The sequence below is a fragment of the Enoplosus armatus genome, chromosome 18, assembly GCF_043641665.1.
Source record: "Enoplosus armatus isolate fEnoArm2 chromosome 18, fEnoArm2.hap1, whole genome shotgun sequence".
Classification (NCBI taxonomy): domain Eukaryota; kingdom Metazoa; phylum Chordata; class Actinopteri; order Centrarchiformes; family Enoplosidae; genus Enoplosus; species Enoplosus armatus.
Window position 1 is genome coordinate 11,439,055 of NC_092197.1, and position 24,035 is coordinate 11,463,089.

Below are 24,035 nucleotides of genomic sequence, written 5' to 3' on the forward strand. Positions count from 1 at the left end.
AATTTAAAATGTATAAAACATACTTGTTCTAGCATCATGGCTTTAGGGACCAGCATGTTTAGCATGTCTGGCCTGACTTGATGATCCGTCTTCTTACCCTCGTTTTTTATCCTTAATAGTTTTAATTGTATGTCAGGACTATGTGATTGTAGTGTTGTATTTACCTTTTATCATTGTCAAATCAATTTATTATTGTCATATCTGTTTCAGTCCCTGGATGTGTCACTGTACAAACTCATTGGACTAATGAGTAATCACTGATGCGTTTTCATTTGAGTATGGGTTACTTTTGTGTATAAATTGATACAGATGAGATATCACAATGGCTTACAATGCCTCTGTTTTCACGCAGTGTCAGCCATCGCTTCTTGTGTCAAGCTGTAAATAGAGCCTCTCATCTCAAGAAAACAGTCCTCCTGGCAGCTTTTTAGAGGTTTCAGTCTCTCAGTGGTCTGTCTGGAGTGTGTTGTCATCCGAAGCTGCCACCTCCCACAGACGATGCAGGACAGCCGTCATCAGCTCCTTCCTGGAGGTCAGCTGTGTGACATCTGGCAGGATAGTCTGCCTGACACAGAGTGATACCGTAGGAGGTTTCTGTTCTTAGTTCTGTGTAGGCTTCATCAGGTTTTGCTATTCAGCTATCACAAGCCTCAGATGAGAGGACACACCTGATTGCATCATTTTGGTGTAAGGACTAATCCTCTGATGGTTTCCAGCCAGTGATGTGCAGGGTTATCAGAGGAATTCATCTTAAAGGAATAGTTTTGAGAAATACACTTATTCACTTTCTTGCAGAGAATTAGATGAGAAGCTTGATACCACTCTGACTGCCAGCAGTTGGTTAGCTTAGCTTAGCTTAGCTTAGCACAAAGTGGGTGGGAAACGGCTAGCCTGGCTCTGTCCAAAGGTTAAAAAAAAACAGTGTCCCTGATGCTAATCAATTAACAGGTTATCTTCTTTGTTTAATACGAACTCAAAGCAAAGTGTAAAAATCACACGGTGTTCTCGGCCTATTTCTTGGTTAGTCACAGTAACTTCCTGGAGTCTCGGCAGGTTGCCTGGCAACCTCATGTTGAGGTCAAGACTTCAGACAGTCTGTGTTCAACCAACAAATCGTCCGACACATAACCCCCCAACAAGTTATTTTTACACCATACCCTGTTTCCAGTCTTGCTAAGGTAATGCTAAGGTAAGCTAACTGACTGCTAGCTGTGGCTTCATATTCACCGTATAGACGAGAGGGTTATTGATCTTCTCGTTTAACTCTTTTTTGTGTATCAACTCCTGTCTGTTGTGAGGCTCCATGAAATGACAACAATATCTTAATGTGATGTCATTTTCTGACTCTGGACTGTAAACCAAATGTTAACAAGTCAAAGGCTGTTTCATTTTAAGGGAGATTTCTTTTAAATTTGTGATGACTTTTTAAGAATCCCTGTAACCTAAAATATTTCAATGCAGATACTTAAAGGTTCTGGGTTTCAGGCCAAGTTTACAATCTGTGTCTTTTGTTACTCAGTGTAAGTTTCCCATGGTTTTAAATAGATTGCAAGACAATGAATACCTTTTTTTTTAGTTGTCTGTCCAAAGTCTTTCATCATCATTGGGCAAAATCCTTCAGCAAACACAAATACACACAGCTCATCTACCTGCACACACACACACGCACACGCACACGCACACACACACACACACACGCACACGCACACGCACACACACACTTAGCCAAATACGGTAGTTGCCTTCCGTTACATTTTCTCTTTGGCCTCAATAGAAAGTTAATCATTTCAGTGCAGAGATATGTCTCCGACCGCACCAGTTTAACGTGTGAATGATTTGAAAGCAGACCAGACATGACAACGACCAGACTCCAGCTATGCTACAGTACTTAACACTGCTGGTAGGTAATATTCAAAATAATTTTGTGTGTCCACCTCACATTTCTTTTCTTTAAGAATGAAGGTTTGGAAAAATAACCCAAATACTACATTTCATTAAATGCTCTGAGTGATGAGTGATTGCTGTAGCTTGCAGAAGCAACATAAATAATTCAACACAGACGCTGACAAACATAAGCTTTGGGAAATGTATTAAGGGAAAAGTAGAATTTAATGATCTAACATGTTTGATATGAAACAAAATGTACTTACATTTGTCATTTTAACTGTTCACATGCTCAATTTCTGCAGCTAGACTGTCCTGTTGTGATTGCTGCCATTTTTGTCTCTGGCATTGGTGGGACATTTCAGTATGGATTCAGTGTATCTGTGATGACTTCTCCATCTGCTGTAAGTAGAACTACAAAAAATCATGGTACAATGTCTAGAAATTTAGTCATATACAAGTTTATTTTTCCACATCAGCTATAAAGACAACTGTACGGTACTTCTATTAAAGGAAAACATGATAAAGCTTACATCATGCTGGCATAACTAAAATGAAAATGAGACTAACTCTACATTTGCAGTTTATAAAGGAGCTGGTGAACAGAACATGTCTGCAGAGATACAGTGTCTCCTTGGTGCAGTGGCAGGTTTCTCTCATCTGGTCCTTCACTGTGTCCATCTTCTGCATCGGGGGGTTACTGGGCTCGCTGGGGGTTGCTCCACTGATCTCAAAATATGGCAGGTACAGTGTACATGAGCAGAAAAGACGCACAACTTCAATTAATGCAGCACCATCACCATCAAAGACAAACAAAATTAAACTTTCAGCTTTTGTTTCCTGTTTTTTAAAAGATGGCTTTGGGCTTTAACACAGAAGTCTCTGTCTCTCTGTCCCACAGAAAGAAATGCCTTTTGTTAAACAATTTTGTGGCTATAATTGGAGCTGTGTTGATGCTCCTGAGCCAAACGGCCATGTCCTTTGAGATGATTATGGTGGGACGACTTCTCTATGGCATCAATTCAGGTGAACCTACAGTATGAGGAAAGCCATTACATCTCTTTTTTCTTTAATTTCTTCATAGATGGCGGCTCCATCACTCTTGGCTACAGGCAATCGATTTCTATTTATACCTGTCGCTATTATATTTAAGTTCCCTAGGTCATTTGTCACCCAGTTATTGATCATTATCGACTCTTCTGAAAATGTATGATTCCCTTGTGTACGCCTCCAGGAGTCAGTCTTGTAGCTCACACCATGTACCTTGTTGAATGCGCCCCCAAGAGGCTGCGAGGGATGGTGGGTGTGACAATCGCTACCTTCATCTCCTTGGGGAAGTTCTGTGGTCAGCTGCTGGGGATCAGGTGAGGTGGCCGGCGTCATCGATACTGTGGAGAGTCGGGTGAAGGTTCAAATGACAGGTCACATGTGGTCCATGGTTTCCTCTCCGTAGGGTGGGGGGTCAATATGGACAAAACCTTAAATATATAAAATATCGATATATACTGTATCATGAGACTGTATGTGATGTATATTGTGATACAGTGCATTTTCTGAAAACTCTAACTCTAACTCTGTAAATAATTGCCCAAATTTCTTCATATAAAAAAACCACACTTATGTAGGAACAAGCCAAGTTTATATGAGAATCACTGCAAAGTGTCATAGAGGAAATCAGTATTTATTCCTCAAAATTGACTTTGGAGATCCAATTCTTTCAATGATTTTGGCCATCATTTTAATTAGTTATGATTAAAATGATAACATTGTAATCACCAAAGTAACTGCTAAGACCTGACAACAGTCTCTGCAATTAATTTGGTGATTACAATGTCAATGTTATTGACAGGAATGATGGCTGAAACTGCAAAAAATAAGATGCAATAAACGTTAACAACATGGGTCCCTTTTTAAACAAGAGAAAACACTTTTCCAGGTAGTGTTTGCATGCATGCCTTTACATTGCACTGTGATTGCTCCATTGTTGCATGATGTTGAAAATGATGTTACCCTTGCAGTGAGTTACTTGGGACTCAGGAGAGGTGGCCTTGGCTGCTTGGTTTCAATGGTTTCACTGCGATACTCCAGCTCTCCATCCTGCCCTTCCTGCCAGAGTCTCCCCGCTTCCTGCTGCTGGACAGAGGAGACCGCCAGGCCTGTGAGAAAGGTGTGTGAAAGCCTTTCTACAAATAAATCCTTTTTTACAAGTTTGTTTTAATGGTCTGTGGTGTTCTCACCACTTTAATCTGCTGCTTTACCACACTCCCCTAGCTTTAAGGAGGCTATGGGGCAACCAGGACTACAGCAGGGAGGTGGAGGAGATGTTGGAGGAGAAAGCTGCCTTGCAGAGCGTCCGCAGCCACTCGGTGATGGAGCTGATTAAGAACCAAACAGTCCGCTGGCAGCTCCTCACCATCATCGTTACCTTCACCACCCTGCAGCTCTGTGGCATCAACGCCGTGAGTGATATGTGAAACACTGAACACTCTTTTGCACAAGAGTAATCAAATGTTAACTGCACTCTGGGATGCAGTACATTCCTTTGCATACTCTGACATTTCACCTGTTTTTAGGTAATATAGTGTGCAGGGTTAATGATCAGCATTAGGCCTGTATGTCCCAAAAATGAGGACTATTGACTATTTATTTGTTGAGAAATATTGAGGCTATCAGTCTGATGTGCTAATATGTTAGCAGGGTTTAACTGGACAGAACTGTAGATAGAAAGTTGTGAGAGAATTTACATGAAGGGACTGAATGTGAATGTTGAGGCTGTAGATGTAAATGCTTCTATTACAGTATTTACATTTGTAAAGTCAAATGGATAAGCCCAAAAAGATTCTACAGGAAGGTTGACATTTTAGGAAATTGACTTATTGATTCTGCTGAATATGAGGCTACGGCCAGGAGCAGGTCAGCTTAGCACAAAGACTGGAAACAAGGGGAAACGGCTAGCCTGGCTCTACCTCAACGTGACAAAAACTGCCTATCAGCACCTTTAAAGCTCACTAATGAACAAAAAACAAAATCTAAAATGGACTATATGCCATTTTACTGAGGGTCATGTGCTGGACTGTTTCTTGGCTCTGAGCAGTTGCCCGGCAACCAGCAGAGACTCCAAGAAGTTACTGGTCCCAGCCAAGACACATAGCGAGTTGTCCTTTTTTTGGTTTGTGTACAGATTAAACAAACAAGATGAACATATTAGTTAGTTATTGAGCTTTAGAGGTGCTGGTAAGCTGATATTATTACCTTTGGACAGAGCCCTGCTAGCTGTTTTCCCATGTTTCTAATCTTTGTGCGAAGCTAAGCTGTAACTTCATATTTACAGTACAGGTATGAGAGTGGTATCAATCTTCTCACCTAACTCTCCGCCAGAAAGCAAATAAGCCCATTTCCAAAAATGTCAAACTATTCTTTTGAGGTGAAAGTCTTGGGATGCACTCAAGAAAAAAAAATGCTGGTGAGCTTTAAGGAAAAGAGGTTATAATCTTCAAACATGTACTAAAAAGCAAACTTCAGTCACTCTTTTCATAAGACAAACAAAGCCTGAAAACAAAAACAACCTTTCAACTTCTCAGTCTTCATCAGGAAAACTTTGAGTCCTGACGAAGACCTGAATTGCTCCTCCTATGTGTATGTGATGAGTTTCGATCAGTGACATTTGATAACAGTCAAACCAAAACAAATGGAATACTAAGCTCAAGAGATTTTCCATATCAAAGCACATCAGACATTTAAATCATACCGCAAACAAAAATGGGCACGTCTACTTTCAAAAAGTAAAAAGAGAGTGAAATAACAAACCCTCACTGTACTGCTTCTTTTACTTTGGGGGCTTTACAAATAGATGTGTAATCTGGTTCTTATTCAAATACTTCTCTCCAGGTGTACTTTTATTCTTTTGATGTGTTTCGTGCGGCAGGAATCCAAGAACACCAGTTACGTTATGCCGCCTTGGGAACAGGGCTGTGTGAGTTGTCCACCTCTGTAGCTTGTGTAAGTCCCTTTTTCATTAATATCCCATCATGTTTTATATCTGTTTTATAGCCATTTACCATCCTAGATGTTTGTTTTTTTCTATTACTACTTTTTATGATTTAGGAAAACAATTATGGAGAAAAACCTTCCTCCTTCTCTCACAGTCTCAAAATGTTCTCTCATATGATCTGTGATGCCTGTCCTAATGTATAACTAGAGCTCCCCCTGTGGTTTTCTGCTGAAAATTGCGTTTTGATGTTGCAGTTCATGATTATTGAGAATACAGGCAAAAAAGTCCTGTTGGTAAGAGGATACATAGGAATGTCTGCAACACTGATCCTCCTCACCGTCACTCTCTACCTTCAAGTGAGTCACCACAAAACCAGTCACAGTTTGGAGAATATTTCTGCATATTCTGATGCTTAAAAACATGACAAAGCAACCCAACAGCTCTTTTTATTTCCCTCAGGGTCACGTCTCCTGGATGCCATACTGCAGCATGGTCCTCATTTTCATCTTCATCTTCTTTTTTGCCAGTGGACCAGGTACGTTTAGCACTCCAGATCTTAGCTGTTTATCAGGGATTTCAATTTCAGTATTCCCGTTTGAATTAACGGTAATTACATTTTACTGCAGTGTAAACAATCCTTCAGTGGTGGAAGAAGTACTCCGATCCTTTACTTTCATAAAACAGTGAAAATACTCAGTACAAGTTAAAGTCCTGCGTCCTCGAGTAAGTAACAGTAAATGTACTTATTTACATTCCATCGCTGCAACCCGTCCTTTGTTCTTGAACCTCAGCTGGAGCCACGGCTCCTCTTCCAGGGGAAATATTAACTCAGTCATTGAAATCAGCTGGATACACCATCGCCTGCACTTTCAACTGGGCAGGCCTGTTTGTGCTGGGGATGCTCTTCCCCATCTTAGTGGTAAGCATATTACTATCTTGGTACAATTTGGCTCAGATAATTCAGGCATCACTCACGCCGACTTACAAATGTCCTCCAAAATGCTTCCTTTCCAGGAGAATCTGGACTACCTTTGTTTTCTCATATTCCTGTTCTTCTGCGCCAGCTGTGGGCTATATGTGAGGTTCAACGTCCCCGAGACCAAGAATCGGACGCCGCTGGAGATTGCTGCAGAGTTTCAGAGGATGCACTGCAAATCTGGAGTTTTGCAGACGAAAAGATCCACTGTACGGACACTCAAAACATGCGAGACCAAATTCTGATTACATTCACTAAGGTCTATGATGTGTCGAACAGCACAGTACCATGACATCAATAAAAGTAGATTTATTGTCTTTTATGACTTGTCTTGTGTTTTTCCTCCTACAAACAAATCTTAGTTTGTTTTCACTGACATTGATTTTTGTGTGTTCTAATTTCAGTGGTGAACTCTTATTATTGGGTTTCTCTTTTCCCTTGTAGCCTAAAACAAGGTTTGGTCCTTGAGGTTATCAGTGGGGTCTGCATGTTTAACCTCTGGCTAAACAGATAGGCATCAGAACATCCAGTGTCCAGCTGCATCAACTCGCAGGACAAATGGCCTCGTGTGTGTGTGTGTGTGTGTGTGTGTGTGTGTGTGTGTGTGTGTGTGTTTATCTACAAGAAATGTGTGTTTTGTCTATGTAATACTGCATGTAATGTAGTTGGTTAGTAATGTAATTTCTTGTATCATGCAAATACAAGTCCCAGCCGACAAGAACTTGCAATATAAGACACCAAATATTCTGTTGCAGCGGTGAAACTTGTCAGAACTTCTTACATAAAACATCACATGGCAAACAAAGAACTGTGTCCTCTCCAAAGCTTTATGAATAAAATCTGTCACGGAAAAGGTTTCCCTCCTAAAACACAACTCAAGTTTTTTATCATCCAACAAGAAGCAGTCGTACATCATTGTGTAGAAAGTGAAGCCTTTAAATAATCACACAATGAGCAATACAACATGAAATAGTCTTCAATCTCACATAAATCACATAACAAAGCGTTTCCTCCATGCAACCTGCACGAGATCTTCGACTTTTTGGTTTCACTCTGCTTCACACGTGTTTCTACACTGCAGGTGTTTTTCATGAGACAATTTATAAGTTTAACTTTTGATACTTTAAGTACACGTTGCAGACAACATGTCCGTACTGCAGTGCAGCTTGTAGCAGGTGAAATGTTTGGCTTTTGATGAATGTAGTTTTGGCTGCTCGAGTCACAGCGGGACCAGCAGTCATCGGGAAACTCCTACAAATTACGCAGGCGTGCAGGCCCGGCACATGTGTGCGCCTCTGATAACACAATCTCCACGCTGAAAGCCAAATGTCTTGCAGGACGAATGTGTGACAAACGCAAAAGAGGAGAGGCTGGATGCGCGTGTCCCGCAGCCGTTTACATCACCAACAGGCAAACAGGCGCAGGGAGGAGTTTCAGCCTGCGCACGGAATAGAGCAAAAACACTACACGCCTACAGAATTTGGGTAAATTTGGTCATTTAAATGTCTCTCCGATGACTAACAGCAAAAAATGTGCTGAGTAGCAGACCGCAGAACAGTTGCACGTGAATATAAGGAGTTCATTGGCTTCAACAGGCTTCTAGAGTTTGCAGCTGCGCCGACAGGGGACTCGATGGACACAGATCCCAGCATCTCCTCTGGTGTGCCCAGGGCGAAGAGAGGCTTTGACCAAAAGTGAGTCCATTTGATTCATACACAGATATACACAGACATATTCTGAAGTTAACAGCAGCACTAGTGCTTCAGATATCCTCTGAACTTAGTGGGACTTTACATGCTCAACACTGAGATACGAGTTTTGACGTTTTGTACTTTTATTCCTACAAAAAAAAAGAAAGTTCATCCTTTAAGTAATTTCTGTGTTTGATTGGTCACCAGGTCAGGAGAAGTTCCAGTATCAGTGTTTATTTCATTATTAGCAAGTCATTCTTTTCAGTGATGTAATAATTAGCCTATTACAATTTAAAATAATCGTCTACACCGGCCATTTTCCACAAATCACGAATGCTTTCTGACAACCTGCCTCTATCCTCTGAAGCGTTGCATCCTGTCACTCAATATTTTAATCAGCGGATAGTGAAACCAGTAGCCACTCCTCCTGCATCAGAAACACTCAGCTCCCTCCTGCCAGCTTTTTAGTTTAGTTTTTGCTGGATTGATCTCAGGAGAACGATCCTCAATGCTCAGCAGCAACACACTTACAAAACAAGAGCGTGCAGGTAAATTATTTAGAGCAACTCTGTAAGTATGAACTGTTGGGGGGGGGGGGGGGGGGGGGGGGCTGCAGATGGGCCTCTCTGTCACTGATAAAGAGGAGCATCTGGTAGCAAGTGACACAGGAGACCATGTACAGTTACACCGCTGAGCAGTCTGTTAGAAACACATCATGGATCCTTCTTTTTAAAACATACTCTGTTGTTAATTGGCAGCCATGTGAAACAGTGGCGGAGATAGTTGAGGGTAATGATAACATCGCTACCCTCCACCCAGCTCCACCCCTGCTGCAGGGCCCAGGAGCTGAAGCTACAACAAAGTGATGAAGTTCCTCAATTTCTAAAAAAGTTCCTGTGATGGAAAAGAGCCATTAAAGCAACCACAAGGATACATAATGTCACAGAAAAGCAACCTTGTTACTTCTTCCCCTCAGGGCTACATGAACCTCTGGGTAGAATTGTTGCAAACAAGCTGATAAACAAAGACCTGAGCGTGCACCGCAACATACTGACCCTCAAGAAACCTCACGCAGTCATGGATTGTGCAATGAACCCAGCGCCATCTCTGAGGTCTTGTGGTCAAACATCTTTTCCTGGTCATGTGTCTGCAGGTTTCAGCTGTGTTGTTGTGTTTGATCACAGGGTGTTCGTCAACAGAAGTCTGACTCTGGAAAACATCAAATGCTATGGCTTCGACATGGACTACACCATGGCAAGTACGTAAAGGCGCCGCAGCTGCAGAAGGACCTTTGTTTGAATAAATGTGATGTCAGCTGCAGACTTTTGTACTGGCTGTATGTTAATGGTTTTGCTGTGTGTGTTTGTTTTGTAGTTTATAAGTCTCCGGACTACGAGAGCCTGGGCTTTGAGCTGATAAGAGACAGGATGGTGTCTGTTGGATACCCTCATGAGCTTCTGCGCTACACATACGACCCCAGCTTCCCCACACGGTGTGTTTTAACTCTGTAGCCTCTGTAACTGAGGATTCATGCAACAATGATAACAACATAATAATGTCTTCAGTTCAAGCAAAGACAAAAAAAGACATTTCTACAGGTTTAGTGCTTTTAGATTTTCAATTTTCTTTTTCTCTCCTGCCTGGGGAGCACAACTTGGGAAAGACATACGTTATTATATTATATGGACTTTTCCCCAAATACAACTATTTGATCTAAAAACTTGAAATGAACAATCTTGTTTTCAGTTGAGGTCTATAGACACATTCAGCAACAAACAGTTAAATCAAAATAAAAACAAGGAAAAAACAAATAAAAAAATTGGTTCACAATTAGATTACAAATGTTTGTATAAAATAAGATAAACTACAGCTGAAACAAGTCAATTAATTGATTAGTCGTTCACCAACTATTTTGATAATTTCTGAATTGTTAAATAATTGCCAAACATTTCCGATTCCATGAAAATTGGATGACATCACCCTGGGCTTCAGGAAATTGTGAGGGACTATTTCTGACATTTCATAGATCAAAGGATTAAAATAATTAAATTCACTAGTTGCAGCCCTGAAATAAACTTTATATCTGCTTCAATTCTCAGTTCATGTCTTGATAAACTACTTTTCTTTTTGCTTTCCACCCTCAGCGGTTTAGTGATCGACACCACATACGGGAACCTCCTGAAGGTGGACTCAAATGGGAATATTTTAATCTGCAGTCACGGCTTCTGCTTCCTCAAAGGGTAAAGTCAAAGTCTCCACAGAACACAGTACACAAGTGTTGCCACATATTCTGTTTTATGATGGACATCTCTACCTGTGAGCTCAGGTAAGGTCAGACAAGAGGGAAGAAGGAAGAGAGACAGATACATTTAGAGACAGATAAGAATACAACTTATTTAATTATCGAAAAAAACACTTTTTTTTAAAGTAACATTTTACTTTACTTTTACATTTTTTTACTTTTATATGAGTAAATGATACTCATACTTAAATATACTCAGTTTTGATTTTGAACATGAAGTTTAACATGCAGGTGAAACTTGAATCCAAAAGCAAAAGGGGAGATGTTTCTGCATTTTTAATAGTTGTTTAATGAAACACAAGCAGCCAATAATGACTGCAGCATGACGGTCAGCTGAGCTGAGCACGCTCAGTGTGGTTTTGCTTGCAAATAGATTATCACAAGATTTTACTCAGACTTCTTTTTACAGCCCTGAAATGTAAATTCATGCACATTCGTTCGCATCTTGGTGTCATTAGGTTGTGTTTGTGCATCTGTGATATTGACCTGTGTTGTGTTTGTGCTCCACAGGGAAGACATTCACAACTACTACCCCAACAAGTTCATTCAAAGAGACGACACCGACCGTTTCTACATTCTCAACACTCTCTTCAATCTTTCAGGTATAAAATTTACCTTTAGAGTCATTAAATGTGTTGAATTTGACAGTTATATTAACAATATTTAATTTCTCTGAATTTAAAACTAATTTAAAAAAGCAAAGTATACAAGTTTATATATGAAATCAGCAACTTAAACGTGTTGACTGTGTTTCCATGCTCCCTGCAGAGACTTATCTCTACACCTGCCTTGTGGACTTCTTCACCAGATGCACCAGATACACAAAGTGAGTGGACGTTTGACTGTTCCTCACCACGTCACCGCCATGAACTATTATAAATTAACCAGTGAGTTATTTGTCAAACTTCACCACTCTTTCTCTGCTGTTACATTTCCTCCAGCCTCCTGAAAGGTTACCAGCACGGCGACTTGTTCATGTCCTACAGAAGCATGTTCCAGGATGTTCGAGACGCGATGGACTTCATTCACGATACGGTGAATTAACAAGATTAAAAGATATAGAGTTGTGTCCCATTGTTGGCATGCGACATCGCGCTTTGTCTCTACTGTATAGTGACTGTGACACTGTCTGTGTAGGGAATCCTGAAGGAGCGAACCATCAAGAATTTGGAGAAATACGTTGTCAAAGATGTGAGAAAAACTTACATATTATGCACCAAAATGTCTTTTAGCTTTTTGACAAGTGAACAGTTGAAATATTAAACAAATGAGTTGTGTTCTTTACAGCCAAATCTCCCCGTACTCTTGACCAGGATCAAAGTGGTGGCCAAGGTCTTCCTCGCCACCAACAGCGACTACAGCTACACTGAGGTGAGCATCTAGCTCGACTAAACACTCGACAACAAATTATATGAAAACAAAGTGGAGAGCTTCAAAGTGACCAATGAACTTGTTTTTTCTCCTTCTTCATCAAGGCCATTATGAAATACCTGCTTGAAAGTAATGCTAAGGTAAGACAATTCTGTTTGAATATTCTTCATTATATCCATTTAATTGAAATTATTTATATTTATTTTCATTCTAGTCTGGAAGTCCGAAACAGTCCTGGCGCTCCTTCTTCGACCTGGTCGTCGTGGACACCAGGAAGCCGCTGTTCTTCGCAGAGGGTACAGTGCTGAGACAAGTGGACACGGTATGAAAAGGTCTCTCACGCTGAAGATTTACATGTTAATGTTTGAACGGCAACAGGTTTCAGTGATTTGTTGTGTTTTGGACACAGGACACAGGAAAGCTTCGGATCGGGACTTACACAGGCGACCTCCAACATGGAACTGTTTACTCCGGAGGTGAGATTCATTCATGTGTTTTTAATTTATCAGTCAAGGATGTTAGAGATGTAGAAGCCGTGACATTCATCATCACTTTTACTCTGATTAAGCCAAGAGGAGAAGGATTCCTCTTTCTGCTGTGTCTGTGTACACTTTAAGAGTTTAAACTGTGTAAATCCAACACAGAGTGGAAAAGGAGAATATTTACCTTAGTGCAGTTTTTTACACACCAGGTTATTATTGATTGATTATTGATGTCCAATTTTGGGTCAGTGGGTTTCTGTACAGACAACCGTGCAACAACAGGGATTTGACTCCTGCAGGCTTATTATTATGGTTTGGTTGTAATGTGGGTGAATATTTGGAGCTGTAAATTAAGTTTATGGATGAGGAAATATAATCAGACAAAACAAATCCTCACAAGGATAGAGAAATAAATCTGTATGTATGGAAGCAACAAATTACATCCTTAATAATTTGACTTTAAGCAACTGAATACTTACTGAATGCTTTTATTAATATTAGCCCAAGGTTTTACTTTATTTTCTTATTTTATTGTATTTTGGGCATTTTATTCTATTTAATTCACTGTACTTTTATTTGCTCGGTTTTATTTAATTGTTGTGCAGATTTATTTTAATTTAGTTTTTCCTTTGTAAAGCACTTTAACATTGTTTTGATATTTTATTTCTTTTTTATTTCTTTTATATTTCTATTTCAAAATATAATTAATTGTTATTAAATTATTTTTTGTTTTCAGGTTCATAAATTCAAATATAAGATTAGAGTTTCCAAGGTATTGATTTGTTTGTCCTGAATTTTTAGATTACAAAATGACCAAATAAATGTGAGCAACTTAAATTATTATAATTTTTTTCAGTCTAAATTTGTGAACCCTAAAACGAAAATGCTTTTGTTGTTTAAAGTGCAAAATTTTAAATTACCTTCTGGAAATGGAAATGGAAAGTGGAATTCAAACCAAAGATTCAGTGGTTCAGTATCAATTATTCAGTAGTGGTTACATTTCACAATTAACTTTTCAGTTGCTTATAAATTGTAATTATTACGGCCTTTCTTTGCTTCCATATTAATGTGTTTTTATGTGTGCTTGTGATGTGGATGCATTTGCACATTGTTATAATTTAATCCCTCATCCATGTTAGTTTATGTAATATTTTAAATAAACGTCTGCTTGCAGGCTCTTCGGACGTCGTCTGCGATCTGCTGGATGTCAAAGGGAAGGACATCCTTTACGTTGGCGACCACATCTTTGGTGACATCCTCAAATCTAAGAAACGTCAGGGCTGGAAGACTTTCCTGGTAGTACCGGAGCTCACCAAGGAGCTGCAAGTGTGGGAGGAGAAGAAAAGTAAGAAGAAGGAGACAACACCAGGCTGTTTTGTAATTATTGTGATCGACAACACCAGGCTGTTTTATAATTATTGTGATCATTTTGGTGGTTTTCAAAATCTTGATGACTTCATGTTTTTGTTTTGCAGATCTGTTTGAGGAGCTGAAACGTCTCGACATCTTCTTAGCTGAGCTTTACAAGTGAGTTTGTGTCATTTTTGTTTTGTTTAGTTTTGTTGCATAATTAACGCTTTATGATGTATTAATCATGAGTTCATGTGGAATTGAGGAATACATTATAATCTATGATTTATCATTTATACCTCAAGGATGAATTGTCTATTGCTCTATAACATTATTAATAAAGGTTGAGCTAATCTGTCAAGTATACTTTTAGTAATTCATGATTTGTAAATCAATATCTGTTGTAGTGCATATAAAAATGCATACTGCTAACAAACCATCATGTGTATCATGTATTAATGATTAACAAATAAGTTTAACTAACTAATGAATTCTAGAATAATTGTTGGAATATTAAAAAAATCAATGAAAGGTTTGTTGATCTTTTAAGATGCAACAACTGACATTTATCAAAGTCTTTACATTTACATTTATCAGTCATAACATTGTTGCCATGACAACAGCATTTCATCATTCACTTTTACAAGAACGCAGTTACATTAATTGTTTTCTGCGTTTGTCATCTGAAGGCACCTGGACAGCGGCAGTCAAGAGTGTCCCGATATCACCACCATTCAGACGAGAATGAAGGTGAGCTGCACATTTAAAACACAACTTCATTCACTTTTTTCAGGTAATTGTACACAGTCGGGTTCAGGGAATGCACCACTTGCTAAAGAGGTTGCTGTTTTTGACTAAATTGGAGGTTTTTAAGCTGTTTTTCTTTCTTGTTGCTGGAAACATTTAGACCCCCCAGGAGTTTATCACACAGCTTCACTGTCATTAGAAGTGAGTGCAATGAGAACTTTGTTTATAGCAATAAATTAGATCATTAACAATACATAAATAATAATGAGACATTTGTTTCCTGCTAGGAAGTTGTTGGTATGATGCCAAATTTGTACTCAGTCTTAGTTACAAGTGTGTAGGATCAAAAACTCTTGACTTGAAAAGAAAACCAACTAATCCTGCACACTGTTCATGTATTATAAAGTATTATTATTATTATTATTATTATTATAAAGTGAGCTGAAGTGATGGACAGTGTGCAGGATTCTTTGGTTTTCTTTTTAAGGCCAGAAAAACAGGATGTCTGCTATTAAGCCAAGCAGTTGTTTTTCATGATGTATTTCACTTTTTTGCTGACGTGGTTGTTGTTTGTGTTTGCAGGTGCTGACCTACAGGATGGACATGTCCTACGGCCAGATGGGCAGCCTGCTGCGCAGCGGCTCCAGACAGACGCTGTTTGCCAGTCAGCTGATGCGTTATGCAGATCTCTACTCCTCCACCTGCATCAACCTGCTGCACTACCCCTTCAATTACCTCTTCATGGCTCCTCCAGTCCTGGTCAGTCCCCTCTCCCTCGCCCACACATACACCTGCACCTGTTTCTCGTGACATTCATGCCACTCCTGAACTCTTTCAGATGCCCCATGAGGCAGTGGCTCAACACTCGGCCAACTTTGATTCATCGGAGCTCACCCTCTCCAACAACATTGTCAAGATGAACATAAACTGAGGTTATTATCATTGTGATGGAGCATTAAACTTTTACTTGATCTGTGCTGATTTCTGTTAATAGTTTATTAACATTCCTCTGTCTTGCAGAGCTGAAGACAGCTGAAGACAGAAGAACAGATAAAGAGTCTTCTAATGTGATGAAGAGGACTGTTTGTACCTGTGCTTGTATAAAGGGTTTGTTGCAGCCATGACGTGCCTCCTTTACAAAAAACTAACTTATTGCACCACCTAGTGGATATGAATTGCTATGCCATGCAATGTAAGCCCATAAATGAAGTATGTTTGTAGGATTCAAAGCAAAGCACTCTCAGGGTTACTGTATATATGAGTGCAAATTTGTCTTGATCTGTTGTTAGACGTATCGCTGCATACGCACTTTTAATCTCAGGTTTGTCTAATGGTTTTTAATTAGCTACTTTATTAATTTGTTGTTTGTGCAACTTCTTCTGTTGAGTCATTTCAATAAATCATTCATATTATTTGTTTTTCGATGTTTTCATTGAAGTACAACAACTTTAACTTAACTCATGTATTAGAGGATCCGATATACGTAATCACTTTGCATTGTGTTGGCGGCTTCTGAGACTCTCCAATGAAAAACTGTCCACAGTGAAGTCTGACAGTGGACTGTCTCTGGAAAGACACGTTACTGTTGAGTGTTTCAAATGTAATTTTTCAGTGCTGTGAACACCACAGAAATCCATCCCTGTTTTTGGAAGTTGGAGGCAGAAATCTCAGGGACAGATTATGTTTTTTGGGGGAAAAAAAGGGCAAATAAAGCCAGAACTAGGGTTACTAGAAGTTATTAGAAGCAAGTTAGGTAATATATTTGTTGTTTTTTTCATTTGGTGTTTGTACTACATCGATGGTCCACTGGATGGCAGTGAATCACCTCTGCAGATCGATCTGTGTGTGTGAGTGTGTGTGTAAGAAACTGGCTAAATGGTTCTATATTCTTTTTTATTCACTGCAAACAAGTTAAAACTGTTTTATCTGACAAAACAATGATCTATCTCTATTTATCCGGCAACATGAATCATGTATTAACATTAAAATAAAATAAAATACAGTAAAATATGTTCTAAAACCTCAACAGTAAACACAGCAGCTCCTCTACTGACAGACAAACTGATGCATGTTTTTGTTTATCCTTTAATAAAACTAATGAACGTTAATATCAGGAGCCCTCAGCAGTATCTTCACTCAACTACAGATAAAAATGTGATATTTCTACTGCTATTAAACACATACACAGATTGTAAAACACACACACCTGTGTAGTACTATAGTACACACACTCTGTATCTCCCACTTGTTCTCTCTTTGGTTCAGACAGTAGTCTTGCTCCCACGAGAGCTGAAGCTTTATCAGGAGAGAGCTCAGAGGAATTTGTTGTCTCACACACACTCTTCCTTCTGTATGATATCAGTGCTCACATGTGATAATGCCGAAGAGGAAATCATCCAGTGTTCTTGCAGGGTGTGCACAGTTTTCCCGCAGCTTGTTTATGGAGCGTCTGCCCCACATTTCACTCATATCACAACTTTAACTTGATAGTAAATCATTTGCAGCTCACATGGTATCCGTCTGATCTTTGATATTGGTATAATCATCATAATGAAGCCTCTGCTGATGTCAGGAAACACCTAAAACTCTGCCTTGACATGGTTCATATAAGTGTGTGTGAGTCTTTTCATTTCTTTATTATCAGTGAACCTCTGTGGATTTCGAGACACTCGCGACTTCCTGCTGCATTATTTTGGTCTTTCGAATTAAACATCACAGGCAAGTCCAAACCAGGATACACCCACTGCACTTATTGGCGCCTCCCCCTTGTAGGCAAACACACACACACACACACACACACACACACACACACACACACACGTTTCCTAGATGATTTCATTTCCTGTATCAGGGCTATTTCAGTTTATTTGGGTTTCCCTCGTCATTGTCTGCCTGTCACCTGGATTCATTGTTGTTGTTTCTTTTCTTCTTTTCATTTTATTCAATTAGTCATGTTTTCTTTTCTCACCTGCTCAAATCCTCAGCTTTCATCTCTCCTACTTTTTAATGGGTTTTTTTTTATCTCTCCTCCGCTATGTCTTGTCACTGTGCACATACACTGATATTGTAGTCCATCATTAATTTGATGCAACGTTCTTTATTTAAACGCTCACTTTATGATTTATTAGTCACTTTGGATGCATTAAGCTGCCACTCTGCAGCAGACTTGAATTAAAAAGCTGAATATCATCATCCTGACACCACACTAACTGTAAATATCTGAGGCTTTGTATCTTCATTGATCTGAGAGGCAACAGTTTAAGAAACTAAATTGTTGCGAGGAACTGTAGGAAATGACATAACAAGTCTGAACAAGTCTTGCTTTTGCTTCAGAGAGTAGTGAATGGTGCTTCAAAAAGCTTTAACCCTTACTGAAAAGAAACCCCCAAAACAAAAACTGTCATCTATTCATTCATTTTCTTTCCCTCAGATGGGAACAAAATCTTTGTCAAGACAGAGCTGAAATATACGTTTAGTCGTACTCTTATCTTCACAAACACACACATGCTCGCTCCAGCTTGGGACAATATAGTGCACTGTGAGGCAGGCATAGTGCCTTCTCACACAGAGCATATACCTGTGCTGCAGAGGTGTGAACACTAGCAGTTTTCTCTGCACTGTTGTTTAGAGTTTCACCCTCATGTCACTCTGCATGAAATATCTGTTAACCTTAAAATAAAACAGCGCTTGATCTCACCTTCAAGAATGATATTAACATGGTGCCGAGGATGATTTCAGTTTCATTATATCACAAAACATGAGAAAACATTTGTGCAGAGGACATTGTGGTGGTCCTGAGTGTAAATACTAACCCACCTCCTCCTGGAAAATACACATCAGTTATCAGCAGAAGTCAGCTTCATATTTTATTCAAATATAACAGCAATTAACATTTTATGTTGTGGCCTTTTATTTAGTGTATACAATTTAAAACCTACTGATTTTCACATAAGACACCAAACATTCAACTTCGTTAACCTTTTAAACTTGTGATTCTCTCCTTAAATTTCATTTAAGTTTCTTTTCATTCAGAAAAATTACCCTTTTCCACTAAATAACTGTATTTGTTCTGTATCTGCAACACTGAGTGAAATATTCAAACCTAAGACGCCTCTCTTCTTCTTTTAGCTGTGCCATTACATCAAACAGACATTTTCTAGTTGTATAAAATATAATTTCTTACATATTTTTCCCAAATTGAATCAGAGTATTTGGTGTCTTTGGAAACGTTGTAATTTCCTCTAAAACTGAAAATATAGTTCTATGTGTTTGAACAGAGCTTGTCTACACATTATGAGTTTACAAGAGTTAATAAATTAATAAATACATGTATTGAATGAATCAAAACCTGACCTGTGAACATTAAACATGCCCTCTAACAAAACGTATTCACACTGTGATGATAGAAGCAAACAGGCCGTTATCAGGCCGGAGATTTCAACAAGATATATTAACATTTTTAAGGAGGAATAAGTGTTTTCTAATTATTTACGAGTCAGGCATATTGGCTATTTAGTCTATACCAAAACCAATCAATTAATTTCTTGTAAGCAACAAGTTTTCCCTTTTTTATTTGTTTTTCCAAAAAAATATTGACGAGCAATTGAAAAGATTAATATTATCATCTTTATTAAGAGAGGTGACAGAGATAAATAACAGCAGTTTCTATCATCAGAAAAGTTTCATAAACCACAGAAAATAATTTAAAACAAATATATATTTAACTGTTTATTTCATATTAATGTCCCATGTTCATATTTTCTTTCCAACACATTCTCTAACAGCAATTTCATTTATGTTTTTAAAAAACTTCATTAATGAAAACACACAGCAGGCACAGACACATTACAAAAGGGGGAAAAAACTAAAACATTTGTTTTAAGCGCAGCCATTTGAGTTTGTCGTGCTTCACGTATTTAGTGAAATGCAGATGTCATTATCTCATTAGCTTGTATTCTCTGTAGTTTAATCTGCACATGAAAAGCAGCTTTAAAAAAAAAGAAGCACCGCTGACATGTTGGGTTTCATTGCAGGATACTTGCTGCTCTATGCAGTCAGATAACTGCAGAAGCACCACCGTCCCCCATTCCACACATTCCAGGATTTCCCAGCAAGCATTGCAAGCAAGCCTAAACAAGTCACGTTCTTTACTCAGGGAGAATTTCACACAGTCGAGTGACTGAAGTCTCCTTTTGCCTTCCCCTTTAGTGTGCACAAAAATGCACTTTTACTTAAATTCTAAACTATTTTTAAAGCCGCACAGACAGGATAAGACTTTACAAACTGGCTTCACCACAATCCTTCTTTCACCTGAAACTGTGCACTGCAGCAGGGTCATCTCTACATGTGCCCAAAAACATGATTCCTTTCTGCTTTTAATAATTACTGGTGTCCTCCTGCTGCAGCTTGTAACGGCAACTGGACTGCGGTTAAACATTTCCACCCGGTGAGGTCTGCTGACAGTCATCAAAACAAACAAACCTCTTTACTCTCTTACTTAAAGGTTCCAGCACGAGGCGCACACACACACACACACACACACACATACACACACACACACACACACACACACACAGGAGCAGTGATACCTAATCTCAACACCGAAAGAAAGACAAGGGAGGGAAGGCAAAACGCGAGGGGAGAGAGGGCCTTGCTCCCTACATTCCTCCCAAATGTCCCCTCCCCCCATCGACCTGCTGCTACCACTGAGGATGCTCAAAAACACACATCAACCCCCCTCCTTTTTTTTCATCTGCTTATTTTACCATCAGCACACTGACGCACTGTTTGGTGTGATGACAAAACAACACACAGGTAAAGAAAAACACAGGAGACTGAACTCCATTGAAAAAATGGTGGATTTGGAGGAACAGAATTAATTTACCAGAAAATCTAGAAAACTTCCAACATCCAGTTCAGATAATGGAAAGATTTCAGGTACCAAAATGGATCAGAAAGATATTTTTGTTTACTATTTCTGGTTTCATTTAAATTCATCTTCATCTATTGATTTGCTCTTCTTGTGTTCAGTGTTTTTACTGCTCACTTGACATAATTAGCCACATTTTTAATGAGGCCTGGTGTAAAACTTCCAATCAATGCACCATCACAAAAGATGGACAAAAATCTATAGTATAGTTTTGGAAAAAAGCATTATGTAATTTGTTTTCTTGCCTTATTTCTAAATGCACATCTGTTCGAATGCACATACTTTAAATTTAGGTCATATGTGTGTAAACTCTCTTCTGTAAATACAGTTCTGGGTAAACAGTTTAGGAGGCTCTGCTCTGCGCCACCACCTGCTATCATCAGTCATCAGCTCCACTTCAACACAAACCCGTTTGAAACGAGCCCTTTAGCACCAGTTTAGTGTGAGCTGAGGCCAAATGCTATGACAATACTATTGCACTGCTAGAATGGATGGTACAGTAGTGCAACATTGTCAAAGCAGCTAACCTCAGCATGTGTCAGCACGTGGACATGGGGACAGCCATTCTTCACTGCCAAACTCCAATTACATTTAAATAAGCAACAATGCTGTTTGTCTGGATCGACTGTGGGGTGTTAGAAAAAGAAAAAGGCAGGTATTGAAATGCTCAAATGGTGCCCAAATTTGAATTTAGCAGATTTATTTGGTGTTTAAGTGATAATGGCTGTTAAATGTGAGCTAAAAAATAAAACAGTGACTTGTTCAACAGCATCTTTCCTCCTAAAAATAAAGCACAATAACAGAAGGGAGGTCATTTTTTTTTTTTTTTTTTTTTTTACATTATGATGCAAGTAAGCTCACAAACACATACCCACAATCACATTTAAGGACACCCTCATAGCTCCATGTGCAGGTTAAGAGTTATGGTAGTAAAGGGAGGTGTGGGTCTCTGTTTCATCAGCCAATGCCCTTTTAATATTGCACTGCTCATCTCAATGTCCAGTAGTGCAACAGAAAAAGGGCAGTGGACAACAACATGGACACCATCAGACTCCACTGCACATACTGACCCAACTATCCACCCTTTTCTCCAAAAAGAAAAACAATATATATATTTAAATCACATACATTAAACTGATATCACTAAAAAGCAGATTTATAAACTCCTGTGCTTTGTTATTTGCGTTTATTTGTTAAAAAAAAAAAAAAAAAAACGAATCAAAAGAAAACTAAAGAAATTAATCAAATCAAGCAAAGGTCAAACTGTATTTTAAAGTTTAAAGTTTCTACAGCACAACATCAACTTATTAAATGTGGAGTCTTTTTTAACATTATGATTGAGACAAAAGTTAAGATATTACAGTTTAACAATATAACTTTTCAATGGTGTTCAGTTAAATGAACTTCCTAAATTTAACAGCATTGGTTACTCTCACCCTGGGAGAATGGGAATTTCCCAGCATGTGGGCCCATACTATTCTCTCCAGTGAGTGACATGCATTCTAATTTTGGGGGAGAAATGGGAGGTTTGAAACCGTGGGGGGAGGTGGTGGTGGGGGGGGGGCACACTCCCAAAGCTTTCAGAGAACGACTGGTTGCCACCCTCCACACCTAAACTATCAAATACATTTTTATCATTTCAGTGATATAATTATTCCACATTATCTCTGGAAATAAAGACAAACAGGCTCCGAGGAAATAAAGTCATTCATTTCTTCGACAGAAGGAGAAAAAAAACTTTACAGAAAAGTTGTTTTGCTCCATTGCAGTGAAAACACTTAACACTAAACTGTAACAACGCCTTAAATAAACGCAATGTAGCTCCAGCAAGTTTGCACAATCAACGCGTTGTTACACAACATACAGGATCTACAGCATTAAAGAAAAGAAGGACGCTGAATGTGTCTCGAACACCATGCAGCTTCTCATACCTGCTCATCTGATCACTCCTGTAAAACACATCAAGGTGTTCTTTCTTTTTTCTTTTTTTTTTTACCTGTTCTTGAAAGCTTTACGTTTTCTCCGCCATACATCTGTGTGAGCGGCCTATACGCCTCCTGAACGTTAGAAGCACTGGATCTGCTCTGCAAGCCATTCCTGCCAGCTCACAAGCCCTCAGTACAATACTGACGACTTGTTAGATTGCACAACAGCCTATAGGCTGCAAACGCACACACACACACACGACAGCACCGTGAAAACGTCCCCCTCAGAGACCCATTACACTACGATAACAGTCCAATAAGGCGCAGGACGCGTTTATCTGCCCACAAGCCGTTAAATCGCGTCCTGATCAAGTTTTGAAGCGAGCTTCCAGATGCGCAGCGCACGAGACTGACTCAACTCTCGCTGCTGTTTTCCTCCAAGTCGCGTGAATAAACACTCAATCTTCGCGTCTCGACCTTTGCAACTTCTAAGTTTGCACTGAGCTCCTGACGATTTACGCAAAAATCGGCTACAACTCACAGTGGACAACCTCACCCTCCCCCCTCCTCCTCTTCCTCTTCCTCCTCCTCCTCCTCCTCCTCCCTCCTCTCCCTGCACAACCACCTCCTCCTCCAAAATCATGAATAGTATCTAGCCAAGGGAGGGACAATCCGTTATAGGCAAAAAAAGAGAGAGAAGGAGAAAAAGTTGTCCATAAAACAAAGAAAAGCAGCCCTCTCCACAAACCACACCTCGCCGTCCGCCGCTTTGGGGGTTCGCGCCGTCGTTCCTCGCGGGCTGGGAGCGAGTACGGATCAAATGTGCGGAGCGAGAAGAGGCAGAAAAAAAATCGCAAGTCTCCCCTGCACGAGCACACGGCCTCGCAGATCCGGACTCCATCTTTGACTACTTGACATTCAGAGCCTGCCGGAGCAAATTCCTCGTTTGCATGCCTCCCGCTGATTGGCCTCTTCTTGCGCTAGTCTTTGCTATATGATGAGCCATTGGTTTGGTTTCGGCGTGTTCAACATTTCCAGCGCGCACGGGATTGGCTGCGCGCGGGGAAGCGTCACAGCGCACAACGAATACCTGATTAACTGTGTCCCATTCACAAATTTCCCATCATCCCCCCCTCACTGTATCTGGATACTTGATCACCAATTATTTTATTTACTTTTTGGCGCAAAAACCCTTTTGTGCGACCACAAAGGGGATTACAATTAGCCTCTAATTGGCCTCTGGAGGGACTGTAGCGCTGTTCATTAGTTCAAATAGGGACTAAAGCCGGCTTATCTCCTCACACAGGCAGCGGGGATCAGGCCTACAGTATTGATCGATTTGAATCGATCGATTTTAATATAAAAAAAATAATGCGGACTTAAATTT

General features: G+C 39.6%; 1 protein-coding gene across 1 annotated transcript; it reads left to right on the forward strand.

Annotated features, from left to right (window-relative positions):
• Nucleotides 1-8,232: 8,232 nt before the first annotated feature.
• nt5c2l1 (5'-nucleotidase, cytosolic II, like 1) lies at nt 8,233-16,176 on the forward strand. The gene is made up of 19 exons (XM_070924229.1): nt 8,233-8,335; nt 8,447-8,545; nt 9,727-9,800; nt 9,917-10,034; nt 10,687-10,782; nt 11,355-11,446; nt 11,613-11,670; nt 11,786-11,879; nt 11,982-12,035; nt 12,132-12,215; nt 12,320-12,355; nt 12,430-12,537; nt 12,625-12,691; nt 13,872-14,042; nt 14,173-14,224; nt 14,737-14,797; nt 15,377-15,553; nt 15,633-15,726; nt 15,815-16,176. The coding sequence occupies exons 2-18, from the start codon at nt 8,484-8,486 to the stop codon at nt 15,723-15,725; spliced, it is 1,497 nt and encodes a 498-aa protein (XP_070780330.1). The 5' UTR covers nt 8,233-8,335; nt 8,447-8,483; the 3' UTR covers nt 15,726; nt 15,815-16,176.
• The last annotated feature ends 7,859 nt before the right edge of the window (nt 16,177-24,035 follow it).

Excerpts from the sequence above, each read along its gene's own strand:
- nt5c2l1 (XM_070924229.1), top strand. The coding sequence starts at position 8,484 with ATGGACACAGATCCCAGCATCTCCTCTGGTGTGCCCAGGGCGAAGAGA. Across the intron at positions 12,036-12,131 it reads AGAAATACGTTGTCAAAGAT|CCAAATCTCCCCGTACTCTT; the intron begins GTGAGAAAAACT and ends TGTTCTTTACAG. Across the intron at positions 12,216-12,319 it reads GCGACTACAGCTACACTGAG|GCCATTATGAAATACCTGCT; the intron begins GTGAGCATCTAG and ends TTCTTCATCAAG.